Below are 27,501 nucleotides of genomic sequence, written 5' to 3'. Positions count from 1 at the left end.
TGGCGTCCCGGCTCTTCCCCAGAGTTTGCCGCTTGGTATGTACATATACATTTTTTTTAAATTATAGTTCACAATTTATGACAAATCTTTCACCTAAAACAGAAGTCATAATCTTATTCAGGATGCCATAAGGATAATGTGTAAAATATTAGAAATTATAGTTTATACACTATAACTATAATATATTATAACTGCATATTATAAGTGTGCGTAGATGCTTGACAGGTAAATCAAATATGAAAAGTTAGTATTGCTATATAAATAACATACATAGCTACAAAACTTTGCCTAACCAGATCCTACTCAGTTTTTCCTTCTCAAAATCACTGATTCACTCATTTGTATACATTGTTGTCCCTTGAGGATTTTAATTTTAATTTAAAACTGTTATTATTCTGCTAACTTAAATGTATATTGTATTCAATATTTACATGTTTTTAGTTTGATAAACTAACCTATCATAATGTACAATGTCAATCCTGTATATTTGTATAATTTTATTGTGTATTCAATAGATATACTCGATATATATCCTTCATTATTGTAGGCTATATTCACTGTTTCGTTATCTTCTACTGCTGATACTGTATGTATATCTGTACAGTTTTTTATTTTATTATTTACTTCTTATTCATGTGCAATGTCTTATCTACATGCTGCTGTGAATAACATATTGGGGATCACTAAAGTATATCTAATTGTATCTAAAACGTCCGTTCAGAAACTGATGGATGACGTCACCTACGGTGCTACCATGTTTTGCTCATAGACTGGTTTTGCTCCAGCTCGAGACAGATTCCAGTGTTTTCATTGGTCGAGCACCGCACTCACTGCACATTATTCCCTGCCGATGGTGTATTCACACAGCTTTATATACTGTCTATGGTTCACAGTACATTTAACGCCACTGGTAATACGTTACTGTGTACCACCGTGATATTGACACTAGCTCGCCGTAGCTGAGAGTGAATGGAGGCGGCGTGCAGAAGGAGCACCGTGAGGAGCAGCACCGGGACCGTGTTCCTGTAGCCCGGAGGTAGGCGGCCTCAACCTCTGTCACACCGCAGACTGCACCGCTGTCCACAGGGCATGGCTGTGTGTTTCTCCCGGAGAAAGAAGTGTCGGTGTTTGGCTACACATTCAGTAGCTAACGTTACATTCAGGTGTCTAGCTAGCTTCATCTTTGTATTGCTTCAGAACAGTGATGTATAGTAACTAAGTACATTTACTCAAGTATGTCCTTTACTTGAGTATTTCAATGTTAGCGTGGTGAAGTTAGTTTTAGGTTGGATATTAGGTTGGATATTCGACAGACATTCGCGGACCAGCCAGCAGCGTCAGTTTACCCTGCTGCTGGCTGTATTATATGGGCATAGATATGTCTCATAATTATTTTTGTGAACATAAAAATAATTTGTCTGTAAATATGAGATTTGTAAATGTAAAACACCATCCACAAATGCATTTAAAAGATTTGCAAACTCACAAATACATTTGCAAATGTAAAACGGATCTGCAAATACGCAAAAATATTTTTACAAATAAAATAAAGATCTTTGAATATCTCTTTAACATTTACAACTTTTGATCAGGCATTTGTGAATTCATTTTGTATTTGTCGACCAAAAATGCGCTTGTGGATCTCACATTTCTGCTTGTGGATCTCAAATCTCTGCTCGTGGATCTCAAATCTCTGCTTGTGGATTGTGTTTTTACACACACAGGCTGAAGTCGAATAGTCCATTTAGTTTAGGAACCTTCCTAACAGAGTGAAATGACCCGGAAGTCCCTCAGTGGCAGCCATGATAAGTGCCATTCGAATTCTCTAGATCAGTGGTTCCCAAACTTGTTGTGCCCAAGGCACACCAAAGGACAAGTAAACATCTCAAGGCACACCTATTGTGCAAAATAGCTCTTATAACACGTGTTATCACTCATATCATGTAAAATATCTGTAAATGTGCATAATTATTTACTAATGCCAAATAAAATGTGACAAAGACAACTATATTACTCATGAAATATTTATTAACGAAATATTTCAGAAATTAATTTGAAACGTTATCAAATTAGGCTTCATCAAAGCAGCAACACACTCATTTAAACCAGACAGGTCACAACATTAAAAATGAGGCAAAGGAAACTCAGCAGAAATTCAGCACAGAGAACTGTCAATGCAAGCAAGCTGCATTGCATGGTCCTGAACTACAAATTATAAATGTAACATTTCAGCAATCAGCATTGAAACATGTGCTATTGTAAATATGTTTTGCCGAGTGAGATACATGTGCCTGTCGGGGCGCGCAGAATTTTTTAATCCTTGGTGGCACTGAGGAGAGGGGCACTCGCAAGTCCTGTTCAACAGAGAGCCGTGACCTCCTGTTGTTCTTCATGTAAACCAGAGTAGAGAACGCCAACTCCAGAGATGGGGTCGTTACTACATTTTTTAAATATATTACATATTAATTTAAAAAAAAAAAAGTAATATATTACACTACTACGTTACTATCTACATAAAGTAACTCGTTACTTTACTCGCCGAGCACGTACGAACTGCGCATGCGTGAGTGGCAATAACTTTCCTTACCAGCAGGCGGCGGTAGTGTGTTCATTCAAAACAGGCAACAACCGGAAGACAGAGAAGAAGAACAGACTGCGTGATATAAACAAACAACAAATAGCTGTGCGGTAGCTTCACCTTAGCATGTGTTCTTTGCAGGTGTTTGTTGAGGTTTGACGTGGTGTTTACAGCAGTGGATAACAGCTTCTGGCCTGGACACAGTTTGCACCTCACCGTCACATTCCTGTCTATTCTTCGGACGAACTCAAAATAATGGGCATACCTCCACCCCTCGAAAGTTATCGCTGACTCAGCCATGTTTATGCAGCACTGCACGTGGAGATGTGGACGCGCAAGTCGCGCAGATTACGTACATATAAACCTACAAAGCACTGATATAGTAAATTAAAAAATTATTATTTTTGTGTAGTTGTATATTGCAATAAGAACGTATGGTTGTCACAAAATCCCACGGCACACCCGGACTTGCCTCACGGCACACCAGTGTGCCGCGGCACACCGTTTGGGAACCACTGCTCTAGATGATAGGAAAGGAGGTTTCAAACTTCCTTTATAACCTCCTTTAGCTTAGGAACCACTGGACCTCCCTTGATGAAAGGAGAGGAGAAAATGCTGCCCCACAATGCATTGCAGCCGCAGCATTTGCCGTCACACAACAGTCGGCCGTTCACGGAAACAACCGATTATGACCGAGAAATTATATCGTGAAAGTTACGGTGCTTATTAAGCATTTTAAAACGTGGTAAGTTGCCAAAGTGCTTTGTTTTGAACGTTCATCAGTATAATAATCAAAAAGAGAAATATGAACGTTAGTTTTTACTGAAATGATCAAATAAAGTCAACATCTCACAGTCTTTACTGAGCTGTGTGGGGTTTGTTCAACTTTTAAAAGATGTTTGAATGGTGATATACACAGTGATAGATGTTAAGGACTAACGTTTATAATAAATACATTTGTATTGATTTTAAGATCTTTTCATACAATCATACGTATTGGGATCATTTGTATTAATGTGGACCGGAGGGAGAGGGTGACGAGCATAAGTTTCACTTTCCTTTTTTATTTCAATTCCAGCTTTGGTCCTGAAGAATATGTTTCTCTGTTGTCCACGTTCATAAAGCATAAAGCAACAGCATCAGAGCACAGAGTCTCTAGATGAGTTTACAGTAGTCCCTCGTTCTTATTGAACATCCATGTTGTAGTCCGCTGTATAGAGAACTGTAGTTTCCATAGTTTCCCCACAGCAGCAGACGCACATTTATGACGTCCGCTGGCGCATCATAAACACGTCGGATAGTGAAAGTGCATTCGGATTCTCTAAAGCAGTGGTTCCCAACCTTTTTTGTCTTGTGTACTCCCTGAGCCTTTTGTCATACCATGAGTACCCCCTCACTTATACGTGCTGATGATCCTTCACAAGTAGAACGTAACTGATTATTGAATGAAAATAACTTTATTTCATCTCCTTAATTTGAACATCTAATTCTCAGGCATTTTCTTAATTTTAACTTAAATCACTCAATAAAAATGAATATGTTGCCTTGAAAATAAATAATATAATCAAATAAATACATATGAAATCAAAATAATAAACTTATCTTTGCTATATATATCTTGTAACATTTAGGCTTAAACCATGGAGCCCCTTTGAATAAGTCCCCTTTAAACAGGCATTTCAACTTTAATTCAGGAACAAAACACTTAGCAAAATAATATCCAGAATCAGTATAGGCCTAGCAGTTTCTTTTCACCAGTCATGTGAGCTTTAATGAGACACTTGAGCTTGCTTGTCTTTCATAAGCTTTGATAGTTCTGGAGGCAGTGTGGAAACAGCTGTGACCAGGCTGGTCTCCACATCCTGTCTGTTCCTCTGCTTGGTTTTGATGTGTGTTAAAGCTGAGAAGGTCACCTCACACAAATAAGTAGAACCAAACGGCAAAAGTTCAATCAGTGCATGTTTTCCCAGTTCAGGATATTCCTTCTCCATCACACCAAAACTCAGTCAATGACTTCTCAGCATATGCCATCTTCAGACCACCGTGGTCAGATGATAATTCCATCAGAGGCTCCTGCAGCATTGCTGGAAGGCTGTTGCTGCTCTCACTCACAATGAATGGGTTCCTCACCCAATCCAGTCTTTCTGACTTATTTTCAATGTCCTGAAAATAATGGCTGAAATCAGTGCAGAGTTTGGACAGGTGTGCTTGCACCAGTTTGACCACTAGACCCCTGGCAACAGCAGTGGTGGCAAGATGGGCATTGAGTAGTGGGAAACAGCTCACGTCTCCCTCATCACATTTACTCTCCCATAGTTTGAGCTTTTTTGTGAATCTTTGAACTTTGTCATACAATTTCAGGATATGTGACTCCTTGCCCTGAAGTGATAGGTTGAGCTCGTTGAGTTTGGTAAACACATCAGCAAGATATGCCAGGCGCGCCACCCACTTGTCATCCTCAAGCTGCACAGCAAGAGGATGCAGATGCTCCGTCAAGAACACCAAAACTTCATTGCGAAGTTCATAAAGTCTCAGTAGCGTTTTCCCACGAGACAGCCAGCGCACGTCTGTGTGAAGCAATAGCTGATCGTGCTCTGTGCCGTTCTCATGACAAAGAGTTTCAAACAGCCTGTGATTCAATGGCCGAGATTGGATGAAATGTATCATCTTCACAGCTTCATCCATAACAGCACTTAAATCAGGGCTCATCCTCTTGCTAGCTAGTGCTTCACGATGAATAATACAATGCATCCATTTAATGTCTGGATTTACCTTTCTTACGTGCCCAAAAAGTCCCTTTACGCGCCCCGTCATCGCAGCTGCTCCATCAGTACAGATGTGGCTGCAGGTTTTCCACTGCAGATCATGTTCTCTGAAGAAGCTGTCGATAACCTGGAACAATTGTTCCCCAGTTGTCTTTCCTGGCAGCGTTTTGCAAAATAAAATATGCTCGTTTATGTCCGACGCATCTTTGTAACGCACGAAGGACAGGAGCTGCGCTTCTCCACTCACATCTGTCATTTCATCCAGCTGCAAAGCGAACTGACCGGCTAGTTTTATTTTGTTCACCACTTGTCCAATTATATTCACAGACATATCATTGATCCGACGGGATACGGTGTTATTCGACAGGGGAACTTTCTTGAGTGCTTCGGCTGCTTTCTTGCCTATCATAATTTCGGCCAACGCAGTCGCTGCAGGGAGAATGAGCTCCTCAACAATAGAGTGAGGTTTTTTTTATTTAACCACAAGCAGGGACACGGCGTAAGATGCCTCGAGTGCTTTCATTGACACATTCGTGGCTTTCATCATTACTGTCTGGCTCGACTTAAATTCCGACAGCTTTCGTCTGTAAAATTCTTCACTTTTATCGACACTTCCCGAGTGTTTGGTAGTCTGGTGTCTCTGTAAATGCGCTGGCTTCATCGCACTATTAGCCAGGACTTCACCGCAAAAGAAGCACTGAGGCTGCGGTGGGTCTGCAGAAGTAGAAATGAATCCAAATAATATATATGTTTCACTGTACTGCCTTGGTTTCAGTTTGGCCTCTTTCTTACGTTTCTCGGCGGGCTCCTCTGAACCCTGGCCTGAATCCAGAGCAAGCGGACATTTCAGCCATTTATCCATAGCGCAGACCTACCAGTATTTTTTTGGCTGCAGGTAAGCAGCTGTTTTCATTGTGGGATTTTGGTGCGGTTGTGCCTTGTGCGTGCCACAGACTATTGTCTCCCTAGGGAAACAAATCGCGCACTATCATTTTTGACAGGATTTTTTTTTTTGTACTTGTCACCTTGGAATTCCACGTCCCCCCTACAGTTCCCTCGCATACTACTAGGGGTACGCGTACCCCCGGTTGGGAAACACTGCTCTAAAGTACCACAGTCTCTTCTCCTAAATCCTTTTGAATTCTCCTATCCACTATCCCTTAACCCTGTGACGTTTCACTCAGAGGTCAAGGAATAGACGATAGGGTTAGACGTTAACCTAACCTGGTCGGGACCAGGTTAGGTTGCAGGCTAAGAGCTCAACTCAGTGAAAGTACTGCCTGCTGACCAATCAGAGCTCAGTGTGCGGAGTTTAAAGCAATCAAGTCATATTACAGGAGAAAGGAAATACAGAAAAGCTGCCGTTGCAGGAAAGACGGCCGGCAAAAATCACCGACTGTGAGAACGTGAACATTAATAGAATATCACCTCCCATCTTCAGAGCAATCTGACTATTATAACATTAGCGTTAAGAAAGCATCTGCTAGGGGTGTAACGGTATACGTACCGAAATTATTCGGTACGGGCCCTTCGGTTCGGTACACATGTATATAATGAATATAATGTTAAACGAAAAAAATTGAGAATGTGAACAACTTCTTGGAAGTAATCTCAGGTGCTACGTCACAGCATTCAGAGTAATTTGCTCACATTGGGTTCAACGCGTCATAGAGCGACCAAGTCATTTCATTGGACGAGAGGCATACTATGAGAGCTGGTCAAAGGGATGCGTTCAAATTTATACAGTAATTTGAGGAACTGTCGAAATGGCGAACGCAGATAAAGTTGAGCTCGAAAATCCTCCAGCATCATTGAAGTCTCCGGTTTGGGAACATTTTGGTTTCACAGTTACGTACAAGGATGACGGACAAAGACAGGTGGACCGAACCAAAGCTGTTTGTCGGTTACGCGGCTGGCAATACATCAAACTTGCACACTCATTTGAAAAGGCATCACCCGAACGTGAATATCACCGGTACCAAAATAAAAAAGACTGAAGTGCAAACCCAACTCCCTCTAGCATTTAAGCCTCCACCACTCGCAAAAAGTTCAGACCGAGCCAAAGCTATTACAAACGCCAAATATCTTTATGTTGCCATGTTAGCAAAGCGCTACCTGGCTGTATCTGCTACCTCTGTCCCTAGAGAGAGGGTGTTCTCCACAGCAGGAGACATAGTTAGTGCCAGCAGATCTGCCCTTTCAGCAAGCAATGTGGACAAGTTCATCTTTCTTTAAAAAAACATGAAAATACAATGACAAGCAAGTCCTAATGTCAAACTGGCTGCTTAGGTACTAGCACAGTTCAAATACAGATTATTTCAGTTCATTGAAATGCTGCACCTTAATGTTTATTTTATTATATTTTGTATTTATTTGAGTGAATACATTATTCACAGTTTAATAATAATTACAAAAAATATATATATATTTTATGTTTTGTGATAATTTTTTCTGCTGTACCGAATACGTACCGAACCGTGACCTAAAAACTGAGGTACGTACCGAACCGAAATGTTTGTGAACCGTTACACCCCTAATATCTGCCACAACATAAGTAACCGGATCAGAGTAACATTAAGTACAGTCCGCGGCATATCACATCACCCACGGAAAGATCTTATCCTCTTCTGAGACGGTGTCTTGCCATCCAGCTCTAGTGTTTCCCCTATATACAAATAGCGGCGGCGCAGCTATATGCAAATAGCGTACATTTGCCCTGTATGATGGGTGCTGTAAGTGATGAAAGTGGGGGATGTTGGCTTATCAGGCGCTCACTGCCAAAGTGCGAGCGAGCGAGGGAGAGAGGGAGGGTGCACCGGTACCGGCGCTGTTGTTATTAGAATCTGGTGCTAGCTGCGCTAACGGATATAAGAAGTAGATGTTTCTACAACCAGGGTGGAGGAGAGCTCTCCTGTCAGACTGAGAGGCTCAGTGAGGTAAAGGACTCTCTGAGTGTTTAGATAGTTAATTTTAGTCTAAGTTATCTCAGTGGGTCTCAAACAAATATGTGTTTACAAATTATGTAAACATATATTTCCAAGGCACTCCTTTATAATTATTAGGATAAATAAAAACAGGTTTGAAATCATTCCAATGTATACTATAGGACAGTAACCAAAAATATTGTTTAAAGTTGGAGAGATATATGCATAAATAAATAAATGTTAACTAGGTCAAATAAGATATAAATTAACAAAAATAAAATAAGTTACATGTATTTGTTATTGGCTATGGTAGGTTATTGGTTATGTTCACATACTTATTTGATTATTAAAATGTAAATCGATCTTTTTCATATGGGTGTTTTAGAGTTGTACCCCCTAGATCAGGTCTCTAGTAATTGTGTGCTCAAAGTGCACCAGATTGAAGCATTTTACTTTAAAATGTTCACATTTTTTTTCATAAAATACTGAATACATTTGAAGCCATTTTCACATATATTACCTATGTCAATAACTTTCTGTTTTTGTAGTGTATTTGTCTTTTGTAGAGATTTTTCATTTATTCTTTATATATAAAATATCGCCTAAAATCTCGCCTAGGGCAGCAAATTGGCTAGAACCGGCCCTGGTACTAGGCCTCAAGAGCCTTTCTTGTGCTGACACATAGAAACAAATTAGCGGGGCGCACTTCGCACACACTAAAAAATTCCACGCACTCCGCGCTCACATTATGCTGGGCCCACGTGCCTTAGCACCGCTGCTATGACTCCATCCTAGGGGAAACACTGATCTCCATGAGGTCTGCACTTGTCATGTTCGCGATGCTCTCCACCTTAGATGGATCAGTTGAAACACCATTCTCACCAACGATATGGCCGAGAAACTTCACTGTTCTCTGCAGGAAGAAGCACTTCTTGGGGGACAGCTTCAAGTTGTGACCGCGTAGCCTGCTAAACACCATCTCCAAGCGATGTAGAGCTGCCTCCTCATCAGGTGCAAACACCAGCAAATCATCCAAGTAGCACAGCAAGCTCAGATAATTTTGGTCACCAAAATCATGCGCATGAAGCTGCCAGGGCTGTTGCATAGACCTTGTGGCAACCGGTTGTACTCGAACAGGCCCATTGGCGTTGTAAAGGCTGAGTACTTCCTGTCATCCTTATGAAGGGGCATGTTGTAAAAACCCGAGGTCAAATCCATCGTACTGAACAGACAGTTGCCTCCCAATGCTGCCAAACAATCCGCTTGGTGGGGGAGAGGGCGGGCATCCTTCAGCGTCCTCTTGTTCAACTACCGAAAATCTGTGCAGATGCGGAGATCCCCATTCTTCTTCCAAACTAGCACCAAAGAGGAAGCATATTCACTGGTCGATTTACGGATTATCTCTTTCTCCTCCATATCTCATTCAGCACTTGGCGTAGTTTTTGGTACTGACCAGGGGGCACTCTCCTGTATGCAGAGATGGGGTCGTTACTAAAAAAATGTAATATATTACATATTACTTTAAAAAAAAAAAAGTAATATATTACACTACTTCGTTACTCTCTACATAAAGTAACTCGTTACTTTACTCGTTACTTTACTCGCAGGGCCGGCCCGCCCTCCCTACAGGCAGACCACGCAGACTGCTAAAGTTTCAAATGTTCTTTTTAGTTCAGTTTCCATTGTCACATAAGACTGATCCAGATAGCTCCTGAATGCTTTCCTATCTGACCGTGGCTGTCCTCTGTCTCCTGCTATCTGTATTTTGCGCAGTATATCTCTGAACGATGGTGATTCCACTGTGCAAATGGGCAACATTTCCTCTACTATGAAGGATGCTACAAGCCTGTCCATCTCTGCTTTGGTTTCCGGTCCTCCAAATTCAAATTGTTGCTGCTTCGGAATCGGCGGCGGGCCGGCGGCGCACTCACAACATCCTAACTCTGGGTTCGGGGGTCCTTAGCTATTAAGGCCCTGACACACCAAGCAGTCACCAGAGAACTTGCCGACACCTGCGTTTTGGCCATGTGTTGCACTAGAACACACCGCAAAGACTTCAGCCGAGCACGTACGAACTGCGCATGCGTGAGTGGCAATAACTCTCCTTACCAGCAGGCGGCGGTAGTGTGTATTCGTTATTCAAAACAGGCAACAACCGGAAGACCGAGAAGAAGAACAGACTACGTGATATAAACAAACAACAAATAGCGTGTGCGTTAGCTTCACCTTAGCATGTGTTCTTTGCAGGTGTGTGTTGAGGTTTGACGTGGTGTTTCCAGCAGTGGATAACAGCTTCTGGCCTGGACACAGTTTGCACCTCACCGTCACATTCCTGTCTATTCTTCGGACGAACTCAAAATAATGGGCATACCTCCACCCCTCGAAAGTTATCGCTGACTCAGCCATGTTTATGCAGCACTGCACGTGGAGATGTGGACGTGCAAGTCGCGCAGATTACGTACATATAAACCTGCGGCGGAAACCTCTCTTGTCTGTCAGTGTGATTATGACTGATTTTTGTAAGTAACGAAGTAACGCGTGTCGGGGCAATGTTAGTAACTGTAGTGTGATTACTGAATTATAAAAGTAGCGCGTTACACTACTCCGTTACCGACAAAAGTAATATTATTATTATTATTACAGTTACTTTGTAACGCATTACACCCAACTCTGCTTGTATGGGAGCCTGAATGGTCTATTGTCTGACAGGTGAATGCAGTGAACGAAAGCCTTCGCCTCACCACAGTCCAGATTATGACGTGAAAATATGTCCTCATACTGTAGAACAAGGTCAGCCATCTTTCCAACACAATCCGCAGACACTTCACACGAGTCAATGTCAACACTACTGAGCCCAACTGACTTGAGTCGATCTTTGGCTGAATCAGCAGCAGGCACACTTTTCTGCGTGTGACAGGACAGGTGAATATCCGAGCTCTCAGCAACATCCATGTCTTCGAGTGCAACACAGGAGAATAAATCAGCCAATTTAGCATTACGCCTCAGCAGAATAGACTTGGTTGTTGTGTTGACAAGCTTCAGTGGAACCCATCTGTCTCCCCAAAGCGCAGTAACAAGCCTTGCAACCATAATGCCTCTGGGAATAGAGCGGGACGATGTCGGCTCTGTCATGACAGTACTGCCAGGTCAAATGACTGTTTTTGGGTAGTTTTCCCCATATGAGATACTCATGACCAGGTTCAAGACAAGAAGCTGAGTTACATCTGACTGTCCCAACCTTGAAGGGAACCTCCTCTCCTTTCCAGGGGTCTAAGCCTAACAGCATGGACAGGAAATGTTCCGTCTCTGGGTCAACGGTTGGACAAGGACCAGACACAGTCTTCCAATAGGACTCACACAGCTTAGATTGACGCAGAACGTGTTTTATGACATTTGTTCCTAATATCAACTCATTGTGCTGCCCTGGGACTACAAGTGTGGGAACCAGAATCTTACAGCCATTTCCACATCAAACGCACATTTAGGCTTAACATGTAGTCCGCCACATCCAATGAGAATCACATCTACATCAATGCATCTTTGGTCAGTTATTATTCCAGCTTCTCTCAGTCTCACTTCAGCATTTTTACTAATGCTGCAGGTCATCGAACCACTATCCAACATGCCACCAATCACAGTGTCATTCATCATAACAGGTGTGTAGAAAAGACTGTCACTATTACCAACCCTGTGGATATTCTGATAGACAACAACAGAGCCATCACAAGAGTATTTTACTGAACTGTAAACAGTCTCAGCATCTGACATATCATCAGTGTGGGAGCTAATTACATGACCTGTCACTCAGAATACAGGTCCGCTAGTTTCCCTGAGACTGGGAGCCTTTTGTGGGGCAGTTTGGTCTGGTGTGGCCAGGAGCAAAACAGCCAAAGCATAGTCTTTCAGACATACAATGTGAAGTGGTTGTGTGGCTAGCATCATTACAGACCTTGCAGGCAGGCTCTCTGGAACATTTGCCACTTGAGCTGGGGTGAAACCTCCCACCTTGGGTCGGACGGGCTGTATCACGCTGCTGTACTTTGTCCATCATTCCCTGAAAAATGTCCACCATCCTAGAGAGCAGCCTCTCCTCTGACTGTTGGAGACTTTGTGCCAGAGTTGGCACAGGAGCATAACATGCAGCAGAGCGTACAGCTGGTACGGTAGATGAGGAAGGGGACGGGGAGTGGAACATATGCGGCTGAGATTGGGGAGAGAGGGACATAGGGCTCGGAGCTTGGCATTGCTCAGGTACTGCTGGGCTTTCCATTAGTGAACTGAGCTGCTCGGAGGTGACAGTGTGACTTTTTAACTGACCGACATTAGCAGTCCTGCCGTTCATTTCATTTCATTTCAAACCATTATTTATACAGATAAATCCCATTGAGATCATTGATCTCTTTTTCAAGGGAGACCTGCTCAAGTAGTTCCACATGAAACATACAAATATAAATAGAACAACAAAAGGACATCATACAGCATCATTTACATAACTATCCACATAAACAGGTACCAATAGCTTCCGATTGACTAGCATCCAACCGAGCTTTAAAAACATTTAGTGGCACCAGATTGTTCAGTTTCCATTTAATTTGCAGACTATTCCAAGACAGAGGAGCTGCGCATCTAAAAGCTGTCTTCCCTAAGACAGTCCTAGCAGTTGGCACTAGGGATGTGCATCTCCATCACTGAGGCCGATGCGATGCGCATCTCGATACGTTGCCACGATATGATACATTAATGATACCTTTGAAACACCAGGCGATGCGATACGATACGATTCACCCCTGTTGCGATACAGTTCGATACGATTTGATTCAACATTATGCGATTCGGTGCGATACGATGCGATTCAACACGATGCAAAAATAATGATACTTCAATTTGGTACGACAGAGGATTTTTGTTTTATTCCTTATATGCAGCAAATCATACATTAACAAAAAAGTGCTTTACATATTTGGTACTGCACATCCCATCATGCCATTTATTTTTTTACCTTTAAAAGCTCTCCAGAGTACAGTACAATTGTATAACACCTCACAGTTAAACAATGTAAGGATGCATTGCTCATGATTAACAATGTGCAAATAACAGCTACCATAGTGCAATGCCCATACAGCTGCCAGCCTGATGTGCTTAACGCTCATTCATAGGCTCACCAGTGAGCAGAAAGCAGTGGGTTCTATATGAACAATAAAGAATACAAATAACCTTTCACAAACAGGTATTTCATAACTGCTTACAGTAAGGAAGACATTTAAAGTATTATTGGCAGTCACAGTCTGCTGTAAACTAAACACCACTCTCTCTGACAGAACACCTCACTGAGTGATTTCACTCATATGTCTAACTTTCAGGTTTCTCTTTTCAGCCGCAGACCCCATGTCTTTATGTGCGTCGCTAAGTTCCTCGTACTACTTGTGTACTTTAAAGCGGCTTGGCATCGTTAACAATTTGCGAGTGATTTTTTAAGTTTGTCCGTCTGTAGTATATAGTGCCGCGCACATATACCATCAGGACGTTACTGATGGGGTGCGGCTGAACTGAGACTCTCGGCCTCCGTGGTGGCTCTTTTTATTGGGTTCTTTTATTTGGGGTTAAGTACATTGTCAGAATAAGTGAGAAATGAATTTAACTTCTGTTAGACAGCTATATGCCATACATTTGTGCACACATTCACAGTAAATATGTATTCAGTATGATAGCTGTCTAGCAGAAGTTAAATCCATTTCTCACTTATTCTGACAATGTACTTAACCCCAAATAAAATAATCCAATAAAAAGAGTTGTTAAATAATAGTGAAGTCACGTTGTAATAACAATAACTCATCTCTCTCTCGTTTTATTTTTGAGCTTTGCCAAAAGCCACTGTGTCAATGTTGTCCTACTTGGGTTGCCGTCCGGAGTTGTCCAATATGGCGGACCATCTCGCACATGCGCACTGCAGATCGGGCAGAGCTGCAGATCGGGTAGTGACACCGGCACGTTCATGTTACAGACGGACCCATATCGCCTTACTGCCAACCCCACGGAGCTGTAATAATGGATATTGCACAAGTTTGCTGTATTTCATCATTTGTAAATTATTATACTACATGGGCTGTATGATGTAAATCTTGTACCGTAAATGTTGTATTAAATAAAGTGAATATTACCGACGTAGATTAACGTCCCAGTAGCTTCTTATTGCACTTGCAATATACCATTAAAAGAGTTGAACGTAGCTGTTTGTTATTACTATATAATACCACGCAGGGATAAGCCAGAGTGTACAACCTTTGCATGTGGGCACAACACGTTTTTATGAGGGGGCGTGTAGGCCACAATTCAAACTCACCTCACACACACACTACTGAAAACATCTGGCCTTGCACACACACTACTGAAATACTCTCACATTCACTACTGAACACCTCACACACACACTACTGAACACATCTGGCCTTGCACACACACTACTGAAATACTCTCGAATTCACTACTGAACACCTCACACACACACTACTGAACATTAATCACACACACACTCTCACTTCTCAGTAGGGAATGTGCATGTGTTTCACCTATGTGTGTGTGAGGGGATTCTTGCTGTAACGGAAGTCATTCTAATGTAACGGAAGTCATCTGCTAGTGGTCTCTTTGCTAGCCCCGTTAGCTTAATTAGCTCCAGGCTGCTACTCGGACGTGTTTTTTGTGTTGATGCCTGGTGGAGTATTCTTCATTGAAATATCGCACTTATCTTATGGCTCTGCGGTTCAAACAGACCGTCTATGAATGCAGTTTATTCGGTAAGTGAAATTCAAGCACTTTATTTCTTACTTGTCTTTTTATTCAGCTAACAAGCGAGACGAAGCTACATCTGTGCTAACGATGCTATCCGTAGCATACAAGTTAAAACATAATGGAGAAGTGTAAAACATTAAGAAGGATTATACTGTAAAACATAAGGCTTCTCGGTGAGGTTGGTAAAATAAGGTCATGCTTGTACATTAGTTAGTTTGCTAGTTAGGTAACTGTATGCATTGTTATTGTTAATTTAAAATAGCTATGCTCGACGATGCAGACAGCTAGCGTCACATTAGTGTTGAAGAGCAGAGTACGGTATGAGATTAACCCATAGATTAACCTCACTATAAAATCTGTGTATCTGAAAAATATGAATCTCACATTTCCAGTTGGTTCCAGAAATAACGTTGACGTAGATATTGCAATATGGTTTGTTGAGCTGGAGTTGATTGTTGAAGCTTACTGGTTAACGTTCATCATATTAAACGAACGAACCCAAACGTTGTTGTTTTTATTAATATTATTACCAATACTTACTTAGCATTTTATTATCATTACACTGGAGAAACCGACGTATTGTGACAGAAGAACGTGAACATGTAACTTAATGCCTGCATTTGAGGACGAAAAATAGCTCAGTCAATGCTTTAGGGACAAGGAAATGATTTGTTTAAATATTAGATATGACGTTATGTGTGCTTCTGTGACAATGAAGCTTATTCATTGCATTACATTTGTTGAAGTTGTTTGTCTTTTACCCTTACGTGTGTGTTACAAATGAATGTGAATATGGCATAGTACAAATATTTAAATTGACTGTCTCATGAAAAACGATTCTAAAATAAAAAATGACCCCAAAGTGAGTCAGCAAAACTTTCAATAATAATCTAAGTTATTGAGTTTTGGGATGTTACTTGCATACAAATCTATAAATGCCTTAAGGTTTCTAAAACATACAATATGTGGTAAATTCAACAGTGGACCCAGCAAAGATTCACATTTTTGCATGATTTGTTATTGATTTGTTGCTGTTACTTCATTTTAATAAATTCAAGTCAAGCTTAGTTACATGTGATGGTAGCTATATGCTCTTACCTGTGTGCCTCCTCCGCAACCAGACTGTATTCAAACTCTTAAGTACCAGTTCTATCTACTTTAAACAATTAAAAAGACAAAATCAACTACATTTATTGATATATCAATCTTTATTTTTGGGGCCTCTTCTTCTTTTAAATTAAACTTTCAGACATGAGATATTGAAATACAGTAATAGTTTTGTCTATTTAAAAAAGAATGAGCCATTCCTTACAGTTAACTTCATATTTCTTATTGTCTAAAGCATTTATGACACACATTTCCCCCTCATATTCACAGTGTGGATCAATTGAGACAGCGTGCAGAGACTTTGGAGAGAAACCTCAGCATGACGGATGTCCTGTCTGTGGGTTTGGCTGGAGAGGACTGAGGTGGAGAGGTCTTTCTCTGGGAGGAGGCCCAGGCCTGATGAAGAAACCCCCTAACTGCATCTGTGAGCACATACTGGGCTCAGCTGTCACAAACAAATGATGGTCCTGTTTGACTTTGTGTTCACAATAAAAGTGTAGTTTCTTAGTGAATGTCCTGTATTGGTCTTTAATCTGAAATCAGCTTTTCATTTTCTTCTTGCCCCTCTGAGAAAACGGTGAGGCAGTTGTGTCCTTCAGGTATGTCCTTTCCTAACAGAAATGACAAGAAACATGACATTATTGCAGAGCAAGTGTGTTATTTATGAAAGAGGTTTGTTTATTTAGCGGCTGTAGAAATAATGTCTTTTTTTAATTTTAATGTGTTTTTTTAATTCATCACTTTGTACTACAAAGATAATCAGATTATGAATGAACAGTCTGCAGTTAATCAACATTAAAATATCTTATTAAATAATATTCAACTGCTCGGTTGTCTCACTGCAAGAACCACTTTTACCACGTCTTTTACAGACAATATGTAAAGACAAATGGTAGCAATTCTCACAATGTAAAATAATAATTGCCTTAAATACATTGAAATGTGAAAGCTGATTATAGTTGTTACTTTATCTATTTAAACCAGAACGTTTCTCGATTCTTTGTACAGTATGAAAGGAGTCTTTGTACCTTTGAGTCCATGCTGAAGTTCACTGATGTTAGGAATAGGTCTGTCTCTCGTGGTCAGCATCCTCTGGTCTGTCTGCATCACCTGGAAACTTTAAACAAACAGATGTATATGTAAAGTAACAATGTGTTGGTCACAGACTTTTTTTTTTACATGCAAATGTCATGTGATGATCTTTTTGTTATCCTTAAAAGTGCTGGATATCAAAGCCCACACACACGTAAGGGTAAAAGACAAACATCTTCAACAAATGTAATGCAATGAATAAGCTTCATTGTCACAGAAGCACACATAACGTCTAATATTTAAACAAATCATTTCCTTGTCCCTAAAGCATTGACTGAGCTATTTTTCGTCCTCAAATGCAGGCATTAAGTTACATGTTCACGTTCTGCTGCCACAATAAATCGGTTTCTCCAGTGTAATGATAATAAAATGCTAAGTAAGTATTGGTAATAATATTAATAAAAACAACAACGTTTGGGTTCGTTCGTTTAATATGATGAACGTTAACCAGTAAGCTTCAACAATCAACTCCAGCTCAACAAACCATATTGTAATATCTACGTCAACGTTATTTCTGGAACCAACTGGAAATGTGAGATTCATATTTTTCAGATACACAGATTTTATAGTGAGGTTAATCTATGGGTTAATCTCATACCGTACTCTGCTCTTCAACACTAATGTGACGCTAGCTGTCTGCATCGTCGAGCATAGCTATTTTAAATTAACAATAACAATGCATACAGTTACCTAACTAGCAAACTAACTAATGTACAAGCATGACCTTATTTTACCAACCTCACCGAGAAGCCTTATGTTCTACAGTATAATCCTTCTTAATGTTTTACACTTCTCCATTATGTTTTAACTTGTATGCTACGGATAGCATCGTTAGCACAGATGTAGCTTCGTCTCGCTTGTTAGCTGAATAAAAAGACAAGTAAGAAATAAAGTGCTTGAATTTCACTTACCGAATAAACTGCATTCATAGACGGTCTGTTTGAACTGCAGAGCCATAAGATAAGTGCGATATTTCAATGAAGAATACTCCACCAGGCATCAACACAACAAACACGTCCGAGTAGCAGCCTGGAGCTAATTAAGCTAACGGGGCTAGCAAAGAGACCACTAGCAGATGACTTCCGTTACATTAGAATGACTTCCGTTACAGCAAGAATGACTTCCGTTACAGCAAGAATCCCCTCACACACACATAGGTGAAACACATGCACATTCCCTACTGAGAACCTTTCAGTAAAATGTTTTTCAGGAGTGTGTGTGTGAGGTTAATTTTCAGTAGTGTGTGTGTGAGGTGTTCAGTAATGAATGTGAGAGGATTTCAATAGTGTGTGTATGACGTTAATTTTCAGTAGCGTGTGTGTGAGTTGTTCAGTAGTGAATGTGAGAGTATTTCAGTAGTATGTGTGCAAGGCCAGATGTTTTCAGTAGTGTGTGTGTGAGGATTTCAGTAGTATGTGTGCAAGGCCAGATGTTTTCAGTAGTGTGTGTGTGAGGTGTTCAGTAGTGAATGTGAGAGGATTTCAGTAGTGTGTGTGCAAGGCCAGATGTTTTCAGTAGTGTGTGTGAGGTGTTCAGTAGTGTGTGTGCAAGGCCAGATGTTTTCAGTAGTGTGTGTGCGAGGTGAGTTTGAATTTTGGCCTACACGGCCCTTCATACGTTTTGACTCAGTTTGATTCATTCGCTATACCATATGATATCGCCCGGGGAAGTCGTCATACTTATACATATATAAATAAAGATATATGTTTCAAAGCTTCATTTTGTTTAAGGAACATTTATTGACACATGCCATATGATAAATGTTAAGTCTTTGGTGATTATACCCCAATCCTGAAATCGTATATCTAAAGGGAGAAATGCAGCCGTGAGCATATAGGGAACCCCCCGGGGTCTAGACACTGGTGATGATGATGAAGATCTGGATTTGATGAGGAGATGGGATGAAGAGGGGATGTGATGAGGTCTTTGGATTAGCTCTCCTGGCACTGGATGTGATGAAAGGAGGTGGGTGGGGAGGAGGCGGTCGGCAGCATGAACACCTGGAATCACAGCTGACTGCAGGAGAGAGGAGAACCATTTTAAAGTTTGGCTGCAGCACAATGATTTGCTGCTGGAGATTGAGGTGAAATGTAATAGGTTAAAGAGAATGCCCGTGATGAGCTGATTATATGCAGCTGCAGAGTGAATGTATACCCAGTCTTCCTGAAAGAACTTGCGCTGAGCTTCATTTAGTGAGTCAGACTCATGGTCAGCATGCTGGTTGGGAGGCTCAGTTCTTCCTGTTGACAGAAGATGGCACTTTTCTGAGAGGGAGCCAGCTGGCAGACACTGGACAGTGGCAAACCAACAGATGAAACAGGAATCCATCTGAGAGGCTATGTGGAAAAGGATAAAAACAAGAATGTCAGCAAGACATGAACATATTTAACCACTATCATTCAATTCTGTAATTGCAGGTTTGTTAGCATGATATTTCAAACATAAATGGCCTGTCTTAGTTTAAAGCCCACTCACCACGTCAAGGTGCAGGCCACGAGTGAGGACACAACAACGATCACAAACAGTACGAGACAACACTTACATACAGTACATATAAATAACTTACATATACAATGAACATTTAACAAATAACATGTTTGGGTAGTTATTTTAATACATTGAATACATTTAACACATTGAATATGTTGAATACATTTAACACATTGAATACATTTAACACAAATAACACAATTGAAATATACAATAACTAAACCCTTAACTACATACACTATACATCTCCAGTGTGGCAATATTGCAGCAAGATTTGGTATCAGATATGAACAAATACTTGTTTAGAATTTTGCGTGTCCATGTTCAGTACAGACTTGTGCCGCGTTAAGCGTACTCCAAGTAGTATGTTGAACACAGACTTGCAAACAAAATACACCAAATGTAACTTTCAGTTACAGTTGAAGGTACAGATACAACATAATAAATATTGGCTAGAAAGAAGCTTGGGATGTTGCTGTTGACATTCACATAAATCGTTCCACTGTTGAAAACCATGTGTTGCGTTGCTTAACAATAAATAAACAGAGGACTGTGACATACATTCAAATACAAATATAGAAGAAGATATAGAATAAATAAGTTAACTTACAACAGTCATAAGGAAATCCTTTACAACAGCATTCCACTATGGTTGGGGATGTCTGTAAAAAAGAGGAGAAATAATCTTAAACAAAACAAGTGTCGCAATATAGGGAAACAAACTGTGATAAAAACATATCAATTAGATCAGAATCAGAATACATTTATATTGTTACAGCAGAAAAGAGCCTAAGACAGCCTAATGTTACTTAAAGTATGCATAATAAAAGTATTAAAGATTAAAAACAAGAAATTATAATAAAAAAAGTTACACATTTTACAAAATACACATCCTGTAACATTTTGGAGGATTTAGCAGCCAGGTATATTACACAGTTTTTTATCGGCATATATATATATATATATACATACATACACATGGTTGGTATTTAACAACAAGGGGTGTTGTACTGTGTGATATTGGTATTTATGGAAACATTTTACACCTTTCCTTCAAGTATTATATGTTTTAGTTACTTGTGGGGTACTTAACATGATTAATTACAGTTACTATCCTTTTACTCCATCACATTTCAAAGAGAAATAGGCTATTGTTATTTTAACTCCACCACAGTAATCCATCATCAGCTTTACTTTTTAGATAAAGATTTAAATCACAATTGATCATAACTCAAAGTACATATATTTTTATATATTACCAAGTGGTTTCATGTACAACCCACACAAGTATCATGCTAAATGAAGCTCTGTTGCTTGGATATCACTAGATCCTGTTACATCAGCGTAATATAAAAGTAAATAACGACTGATGTGTAAATTAGCATAATTACTAGCTAGCCGCTAGCTGCTAACTGCCGCCTCGTTAATATCAAATCCATCATAATAACAATCCAGTACCATGCTGTCATGAACGCGCGTTGCTGTTACGTGTACGCAAATTGACGTGCTTGATGTGAACGAGCCTTTTGGGGGGCGTGGTTAAAGTTGCGCATGCGCTATGAGCGCTATGAGCATGCCTGTACTTCTCAGGCATGCTGGGTAATCTGTGACGTTTCGCTCTCTCAAAAGTTGGGCCATTTTGTCATCATGCGCCATTGAGCAACTCTCATAGGAATGAATGAGGCCCCGCCTCCCACGCTGTATCCAGTTCTTATTATACATCCATGGGACCGACGAGCGAGGAAATTAAAATAATCGACCTGAAATGCAGCCCATATCTCAGGTCGATTAAATGGAATCCTTGCGTCCCTGACTTCCGTCGTTTCCCTGCGTTTAGTTCCTCCCACCACCAGGGAAGCATGGAGAGACGCAAGGAAACCATGAGCTCATACATTAATTATCTACATACATTTGGTGATTCTTGAACTCTAACTCTAGCTCATGCTTAGGTGAATATGTAAAATGTTTGGGTGTATGACCAAATGCCTGCAAATGAATGACATTTCCATTAACCTGCATCACCAAGTGTCTTCATGCTAAGCAGCCACAAACTGAGCCTTTGATTGGTTAACAATGTACGTGTGTGTGTGTGTGTGTGTGTGTGTGTGTGTGTGTGTGTGTGTGTGTGTGTGTGTGTGTGTGTGTGTGTGTGTGTGTGTGTGTGTGTGTGTGTGTGTGTGTGTGTGTGTGTGTGTGTGTGTGTGTGTGTGTGTGTGTGTGTGTGTTGTGTGTGTGTGTGTGTGTGTGTGTGTGTGTGTGTGTGTGCAGAATGCCGTCTCTGTCGGAGCAGCTGCAGGAGGTGCGGAGTCGGGCTGAGGTGTGTCTCTACTCTGGTGGGAGGGTATCAGAGGTGAGGGTGGGGGTGATGGCTATTTCATATCTGCCTTTACCGCCCTGCTCCAAATACTGCCACATCGCCGCAGAGACCATGGTCATAGAAAACAGCTTCGGAAGCAACCGGAAGGAGGTGAGAGAAACAAGTGCACAAAGAGTATCCTCACCTGGAAATGCATATTTGCAGCAATGCATTATGTGCATTGTCTCTGTAAAACATCAATTAATGCATACTGGAACATATGACGCTATAACTTCAGTCAATTACATCAATGCTGCTTATCATATTAGCATATAGCGTTGCATGTTGATAGCTGTTGGGAATCTCTGTTACAGCTCTGCTCTGAACAATCAATGAACATGTCCCTTCATTGACACCGACACAGTTTCACAAAACAAACATGTTTACTAATGACTGTATAGTTATAAATCCCTAATAGGTGTGAGAATTTCTGTCTGCCTGGAGTTTTTAAGTCAATCTGACAATGACCGGTTAAAACTGTATGGGGGGAGTACTGTTGGGGCATCAACATCTGGGATGCACTGACGCTTGCATGGTAGCTCCCAGCACATCATAGAATTACAACTTTATCTCAATGCATTCATTCTGTGTATAAAGCAAACACTTAATCTGTAGGAAAGCCGGAGAAGCATATGCACAAAGATAACATAGATAACTAGAGACCCCACTTCCGCTGTACATAACACCAAAAGTAGAAAAAAAGAGGTCCAGCTGACACAATCGTTGTCTCTTTTTCTAAGTGTTACATTCTCTGCTCTGTGGATGTGAGATTCGATGAGCATTTATACTAATTTAACTTGAAGCGTAAAGCTTTTTAACCTTTGGTCATGTTTTCTTCTCTCTGTATTCCTTCCTCAGACCCTTGCCTCTCTCCAGCGCTTGTCTACAGCGTTGAATATCCTAGAAAAGTATGGCTGTAATCTGACAAATCCCAACAGGCCAAAGTACTGGAGGACTGTGAAGCACAACAACCCAGTGTTCAGGGCCACTGTTGATGCTATTCAGGTAACAATACATACAAGGTATAGTATAGTTTTAAAAAAAACTAGGGAATTTGAAATAATTTGCAACAACACAATACAAAAACATCTTTATGTTTAAGCCTCACGGCATATGGAGTGATGCAGGAATATGTTTTACACCCGGGTAGCATTTTCAACATTGTTTTTATGTGTTTTTATTAGTTGCCTGGTATAAGATCTGTGGTTAACACAAGCTGAAGATATTTTTATGTTTTTTTCTATGACATAAAATACGTCAGTAAACACCCCACTGGTGAATGTCTGAAGCTTCTATGTGTCACATAAACACGGGTTGCTAACAAGTCACTAAATGAGACTACTAAACGTCATCACGCACAACATTAGCCTTTAGATGTTCTCTTACTGCCTAATGTTAGCTTTTTACTTGCTGGTGATATATGTGATATTTGATAGATGATGATGGGATTTCTGCTCCAAAAATCACAAGGTGGTGGTAATACATGGTGATTATCCTTTTGAGCAACACCTAGTGTCAAAGTATCATAAACATGTGTATGCTACAGATATTTTTTTCTGCAATATTCCACACATTGTATCGATGGTGAGATGCCCTGAATATATTATGCTCGGTCCTGTCGTGAACTTCTCCCAAAATTGTCCCGAACCTGTCCAATTACCTCCACTGAAACTGCACAAAAACCTGTTCCAACCCTGTCCTGAACCTGTCCCATACGTACACTGATCCTGTCCTGATCTTGTCCTAAATGTGTCTTTATCCTGCTCTGAGACTGCTACAGTTGTCTCTATCCTGCCCCTCTCCTGTGCTGACTGACAGAACTTATACATATACTGTAGCGCCTGGGAAGGTCCACCCTCTTACCTTGATGTTTGGGGAAAAAAAAAAAAAATGGATTTGTTTTTCTGCTTTCAGGGAGGACGAGCAGTGCTTTGTCTCTATGGTTACTCCAATCAGCAGCCAGATGGGCTCAGCTTCCCCGATGATGTCACAGATCCTGATGTTGGCCGAGTTGCTGCAGTGACGCTGGAAGTGATGAGTCTGAGGATGGAACTAGAAATGCTTACCAAGGTGTGTGTGTGTTTTAAGATTCACCGATTCGCATCAGTGCACCGGCATAAACGTTCAAAATCCGAGTGCACTGGTTGAAAGAGTGCACATCGGCTACAGTTTGGGTTGAACTTGCGATGCATCGACTGTAGCGTCTTTGCATCGGTAGAAAAACGATTCATTCGTCAGCAGTGTTTCCCACAGATCTGAAATATACTTGGGTGGTGGTAGGGGGGGGGGGGGTGGGGGTTGAGGTGACGTGCCTTTGTGACGTGCAACAACATTAACATTAACCTTTCTGTTGGTCGCTTGTTAGCAGACCCTTCACGCCATGGCAGAGCAAACAGGTACAGGCAGGGCCCATAGTGATAGCCCTATAGTTTAAATCTACTGCCCACAAATAAACATATGGACATGGGTTACTATTTAAAAAAAATGGCAAATGTATTTAGGAACATGTCCATGTGATTTTAAGTGGGGGTGGACCTCAAATCCTCTAGGGGTGTCTGGGGGCATGTTCCCCCGGCAAGATTTTATTACATTTTGGAGTTAAATGCATCAATCTGGTGCACTTTGAGGGGAAAATAAAGAGACTAGATCTATGGAAACACCTATATGAAACAGAACTGTATACATTTCAATAATCATAAAATCATGGCCATAACCAAGAACAAACCATTTCCAATATGAAAAAACACTGACACCCTCAAATGGAAATATATGTTTACATAAATGGTGACCACACCGTTTGAGAACCACTGAGAACTTAGACTAAGTGAACTATCTAAACACTCAGAGAGTCCTTTACCTCACCTGAGCTGAGGTTATCCTGAGCTTGAATGACACAGAGAGACCAATCAAGGGCTTTGATTTATGATCTGTATGACAGTGGCCATGTCGGCAGGCCACATCATGTGGACAGCCAGTCACCCAAAAAATCCTCAGGCCAGCAGGCCACTTAACAGGCCAGGCCATCGGGAAACCCCCCGGTCCTCCCGATGGCCAGTCTGGGACTGGGTACAGGAGGCGTAGAGCGAGGGATCATTGTCCACAAGTTAATCGATCGCAGATGGCGTCGTGGTCGCGGACCTAAATGGGTCGTGAAATATACTTGAGCGGCCGTTAATATACCTGGGCGGCCCGCCCAAGTAAAGTCTATGTGTGGGAAACCCTGCGTCAGGCAGCAGTTGTATGAGCATTGCTCTATGGTAGTTGTTATTTGCACATTGTTAAACATGGGCAGTGTGTGTGTGTGTATGTGTGTGTGTGTGTGTGTGTGTGTGTGTGTGTGTGTGTGTGTGTGTGTGTGTGTGTGTGTGTGTGTGTGTGTGTGTGTGTGTTATGTTGGCAGCACAGCATGAGCATTCTTAATATTTCTCATTGCCCCTGCACCGTTATTTTTCTGCCCCAACTTTGCTGCAGAGTCACAGAAAGCTTTAAAAACGTTGCCCATTGTGCACCACATTCTTGTAGAGAAGTGTAAACGCTTCTTACTCCACTAATCCACCTCTGCACTGACAATTGCCTTCTCATAGCAGCCTTTTCAGTGCAGTGTTAACACAGATGATGTTGGTAAAATTGATTATGGTCCCATTTTATTTAGTGTGTGTTAGTGAGCGAGCATGCACATCTCTAGGATCCTGGTCATGTCTATAGTTGTTTCAATCCAGTTCATTTTGACCCGTCCTAACCTTTTTTTGAAATTATACAAAACAAATAATGCAAATACAGACAAATGAACATGAAGTTACACAACAATAATCAAAACTGTGTGTAGCAGAGAACCAGGGGGAATTACATTACAAATATAGTTTTTAGTTGAAGTCTTGTCTATACGGTTTTACAAACTCAATCCATCCCTTCCAACACTTGTCAAATGTGTCTGTCTTGTGTCTTAGAGCAAATGTTAATTTTTACATAACAAAAATCTCGTGCATCACATTAAACCAGTCTGCTAGAGTTGGTGGTACTTGGCTTAACCATTTTTTCATTATGGCTTTTTTACTGGTGACTAGCATTACTTTAAACATGTACATTTTAGAGAAACCAAGAAGCTGTTGTGGCATCTTACCCAGGTACAGTACTTGAAAGCAAAGGTCAATCTACATTTTTTTAAACTCTTTCCATTCCATCTCTTATTGAGTCCCAATAGTGAACAATCCCAGGGCATTCCCAAAACACATGATGGTGGCCCTCACTGATCCACAGCCTCTCCAGCACACTATCTGCCCCCTCCTGTTACGACTGAGTAAACGGGTTTGAACTCAAATGCACGACTCACACAGGTTTAAACAAAAAAGGGTTTATTCAAACCAAAGCTCAACTACAACGGTACAAAAAGCTAAATCACTCTTAATGAGGAAAAACAGTATCAAAACAAAATCACTCTTAATGAGGAAAAACAGTATCAAAACAAAATCATTGTTAATGAGGAAAAACACTAGGAGCATGAATGACAAAATACTTAAAGAAGACGTGGCTCAAAGCTCTGCTTGGGAGTATTCCTGGCAAGATAACGCTGGTGTTTGTCACAAGGAACGAAACGAACTGGCACAGGACAAAGGGAGACGAGGACAATAAATACACAAGGTAATGGGGAACAGGTGGAAACAATCAGGGGTGGGGTAGACACACAAGGAAGGGAGGTCAGAGTATCTGATACGAGAGGGAAGGTTACTATTCAAAATAAAGGGGAAAGTCACAAGACAAAGACAAAAACAATAAAATAAACTTAACATAATTTGCGAGACATAACACCTCCTTGGCTGCACTGGTGTCTGACCAGATTTTTCCAGTTAAACTCTCCATGTTAGTGAGTTGGTTGATTTCCATTGCCTTTCATTTAAGTGTTCTCACTGTTCTACTGATAAGACAAAGTTTCCTTCACTTTCCCACTTTTCCTTTATGTAGGATGTGTTCACCCCACTTGGAGGCTCTCATACAACTTAGAAATAATCTTGTGATGTTGGTCAGCTCTGTATGCCGAAATAAAAACTCTTAATATACCAGTTCCAGATAGTGATTTTACCATATCCTCTTTACTAAACAGTTTATCCACATGATGTCTGAGCTGCAAACATCGGAAGCCGTATTGATCCCTTAGATTATGGAAGCTTTTAAGTGTGTTTTTTTCAAATAAATCCAAATAAATATTCAGGCCCTGCACCTGCCATTTTTTTAAATGTGCATCAAGCCTGTTTGGAATAAAAACCTGGATCCCAGGCCACCCAACTGATCAGCGAGTAAGGTTCTATGGTCCCAAATGTCTTAGACAGATCTAGACATGGGTTGGATTGTTCCCCCAGGTGGTGCCTCAATTCACTGTCACCAATAACTTCCTGTAGTGGGACCTTG

General features: G+C 40.9%; 1 protein-coding gene across 4 annotated transcripts in view; it reads left to right on the top strand.

Annotated features, from left to right (window-relative positions):
• The first annotated feature begins 774 nt into the window (after window positions 1-774).
• The window catches only part of LOC117561326 (E3 ubiquitin-protein ligase RNF31-like), a 180,365-nt gene continuing 153,638 nt past the window's right edge, over window positions 775-27,501 (top strand). For all 4 annotated transcript variants that reach the window (XR_004571346.1, XM_034238625.1, XM_034238624.1 and 1 more), the window contains exons 1-4: window positions 775-1,036; window positions 22,011-22,209; window positions 22,957-23,103; window positions 24,013-24,168. Coding sequence is in view for 3 of the 4 variants with exons in the window: in XM_034238625.1 (XP_034094516.1) it covers window positions 22,012-22,209; window positions 22,957-23,103; window positions 24,013-24,168 (501 nt within the window). In the remaining variant the exon portion in view is untranslated. The remainder of the gene's footprint in view (window positions 1,037-22,010; window positions 22,210-22,956; window positions 23,104-24,012; window positions 24,169-27,501) is intronic.

The sequence above is a fragment of the Gymnodraco acuticeps genome, unplaced genomic scaffold (assembly GCF_902827175.1).
Source record: "Gymnodraco acuticeps unplaced genomic scaffold, fGymAcu1.1, whole genome shotgun sequence".
In the NCBI taxonomy this organism is placed as follows: domain Eukaryota; kingdom Metazoa; phylum Chordata; class Actinopteri; order Perciformes; family Bathydraconidae; genus Gymnodraco; species Gymnodraco acuticeps.
Note: the sequence above shows the minus strand (reverse complement) of the source record. Positions and strands in the feature narration are given on the sequence as shown.